The sequence below is a fragment of the Opisthorchis viverrini genome, assembly GCF_000715545.1.
Source record: "Opisthorchis viverrini unplaced genomic scaffold opera_v5_126, whole genome shotgun sequence".
NCBI lineage: Eukaryota > Metazoa > Platyhelminthes > Trematoda > Opisthorchiida > Opisthorchiidae > Opisthorchis > Opisthorchis viverrini.
The window spans coordinates 181,025-184,118 of NW_008751787.1; the positions used below are offsets into that span (position 1 = coordinate 181,025).

Sequence of the window (3,094 nt, forward strand, 5' to 3'; positions counted from 1 at the left end):
ATGGCAGTTGAAAGAATATCTTCTTGCTCGATTTTCCATGCGATGGACACGCCGCTGAGAAAGGAACTCAGAAAGAACCACAACATCTGTTGTAGAAAAGGCAAGATGCGAGTTTTATTTCGCTTGATATTATACTACCCATGAGCAGTGCTGTAGTAACGCTGGATCCGGAGCTAATTCGTTAGGACCGAACGCAGAGGATTTCGGTCTGTGCAGTACGTTTTCCGCAACAATACTCCATTGATTGATTGAATGGCTGGGAGACAAATCACGTGACTTGTCGGACTTCCAGCACTGCATATTTCAAACGGGTGGCCTTAAAAAACCAATAGCCTCCTGAAGTCAACGAAAATATACATTTCATGCACTAAACACACAGGACTACATGACAGAACGAACAAGCTCTGAATCTTTCCTACCGCTGATCGAGCAAGTTCCTCCGAACAAGCCCTCAGCCAGCCAAATGCCGTCTACTAGTATAAAATATGGTCTTCTTACTGGCTCGAATGACAAAGATTTCCTAAAAACCCTGAGAACTACCAGAACGACCGTAGAATTGCCAAAGGATTACTTTGACAGTCGTGCACATGGATTTTCGAGTAATTATCGGAAAGATTATACCACGGAGAAAAAACACACAACTATAAATGCATTATGTAAAAGTAGATATACAGACTTTATTACAAAGGAACGGCTGCGAGCTAGAGAGAAACGAAAACTGAATCAGAACGAATTAGTGCCCAGCAATCTGAACGTTCCTTCCCTCGTTGACGTGTGTGAAGGCAAGGAGGATGGAGAAGAGGAAGACGATGATGGCGTGTTTGCCAAAGAAATGGATGATGAGTTACAACGCAGAGATTTTGAGGAATTTATCATCTTAAATTCACTTAGTTCCGTGCAGATGAACCATATCTACTTCAAAATTGTTAAACTCTTTCGCTATATCCGCATCGTTAATCCACAGGGTACGGTGATTGCCCTGTTGTCATTGAATTCCTTCATCAAACGAGCTCCTGAAGTTGTCCAAGCTGTTGAGGAAAGTGATGGCATCGTAGTTCTATTGAATTTGCTCGAAAGTCAAGTCAATCCAGTACAACTTGCTTCTATGAAATTGTTATCAAATTTGTTCCAAATTATGTACCTACGGCGAGTGGCGATCGCTTTTGGGGCGGTACAAATATTGGTCAATTTGTTGCTCGACTCTGACGATCGTGTCAAGGCAGTGGCCGCAAATCTGTTAGCCAGCTTGGCCATTCTCAAGGAAGCACGTCTTATAATTCCCAAAACGAAAGGAATACAACATCTAATTTGCCTACTTGACTTGAGCGCACCCCACCAAGTGGAACCGGACGATAACGAGAGAGGAAAAGAAAAACAAAACAAAGCTAACCGAAGCGGTTCAAGTGAAAAGTTGGTAACTTCAGGAAATGACGAAGACCAAGAAACATGTAATAAGGAAAGCGTACTAGTTTCAGTAGCAACGGCATTGTGGCGATTGAGTAGAAGCGCTGTTAATCGAAAGCTGATGCAGAGGGCAGGTTTGACATTAATTCTAATGCGTCTCCTATTTACGAAAAACTCCAGGATTCTGGTTCCGCTTTTGGGTATTATCCAAGGCTGTGCGCCTGACGTAGCCTTTTGTCTATCTTTTAGAACTGAGGCAGTTTTGAAATGTCTGGCTGATCACCTTAAATCTGATGACATCAGAGTCAAAATTCATTGCTGCCGCATCCTGTACTACTGTCTAACAGAACAACATTTCAACAAACTAGGAGTCTTGGTCGGTCTTTTGAAAGCTCACACAAAGGAAACCGTTCGACTTCTCCAATCAGGTTGGGTGGAGTCAGATCCTGGAACTTTGACAGTTTTGATTCGTTCCGAAGAACGCCATTCATACACTCAGGGAAATAACAATGCTGCGATTCATCGTGAATCGCACCGAACGTCAATGACACCGAACTCAGAAGTTCGAACGCTTCGACTAAGAGTGCCTGAGTCCACACCTGTAGGTCACAAATCAGGTCCAGGTGCAATTCCAGTCAATAACGTGCTAGAAGACGGTCAAATGTTCTTCCAGCTATTATATACGATTCTAGCCACTTTGGGTAAGGCTGCCACATTTTCCTCCAAATTAACTGAGCTCAGTAAACTTGGAACAGCTGCCCCTCTCATCGAACTGGTCAAAATTATTTCTCCCTATCTATTAACCTACCGTCAACCGTCCTGTGCGATTTCACCACGCTTACATCGTGTAGCGCAACTGGAACGTGTTTGTTGTTTGACCACTACGTGTTTGGCTAACTTAGCCACCTGCTCAGGGACACAGAAACTTCTTTTGGCTGACTGTAGTGTTGTTAACAGCTTAGTACAGCTTCTTAGTCATTTTTCGCCAGATATTCTCGTCCCAACGATTGACTGCGTTTCTTCAATGGTTTCGGATTCACACTTAATGCTTCGGTTAAACGATCAAGGTACATTTCGTCTGCTTTTCTCCTACTGCTTTGGTGCAAATGTGTCTGTCTGTAACGCGGCATTAAACTCAGTACAACAATTCCTCAAACATGCGCCAAGCCGAGGGACGGTCCTGCGTTCGGTAAACAGTTCACTCGGACTCACGGTGAAGGCGCTGAGCGAAGTGTATCGGTCACTTATTCAGCCAAGTGTTAACCCCGAACCGCATATCGAAACACATTTATCTGCTATTTGTGGCGTTCTGGCGGAAATAGCCTCCGATAACCAAGGTCGCGCGATTCTCATTGAACTGGGTGCTGTCCCATATCTAATCAATATCACTACTGTGGCAAAGGAAAACTGTCTTCGGACCCAAGTTTGTGCAGCAATAACCCAGTTTGCTCAAACGACTCCAGTACTCCAAATCTTTCACGAAAAAGAGTTCATCCGGTCATTGATTGAATTTGTGAGGCAAGGTGATTTGAACCTTCAGCTGAGTGCTGTACGAGCCTTGGAGAGATTGAGTTTCGACCCAAATATATGCAGCACCATTCGCGTGGCGGATACGACTTCGACGTTCCTTCGAATCATGTGTGATGCACCAGAAGAATTACAGTCGGCTGCTGCTCATCTGATCGGAAGA

General features: G+C 44.1%; 1 protein-coding gene across 1 annotated transcript in view; it reads left to right on the plus strand.

Annotated features, from left to right (window-relative positions):
• Nucleotides 1–385: 385 nt before the first annotated feature.
• T265_06353 (hypothetical protein) overlaps nucleotides 386–3,094 on the plus strand; it is a gene marked incomplete at both ends in the record, with an annotated part of 2,925 nt that continues 216 nt past the window's right edge. Inside the window, one exon of the mRNA XM_009171594.1 lies at nucleotides 386–3,094. This exon is cut by the window's right edge and continues 216 nt beyond it. Coding sequence (XP_009169858.1) covers nucleotides 386–3,094 — 2,709 coding nt within the window.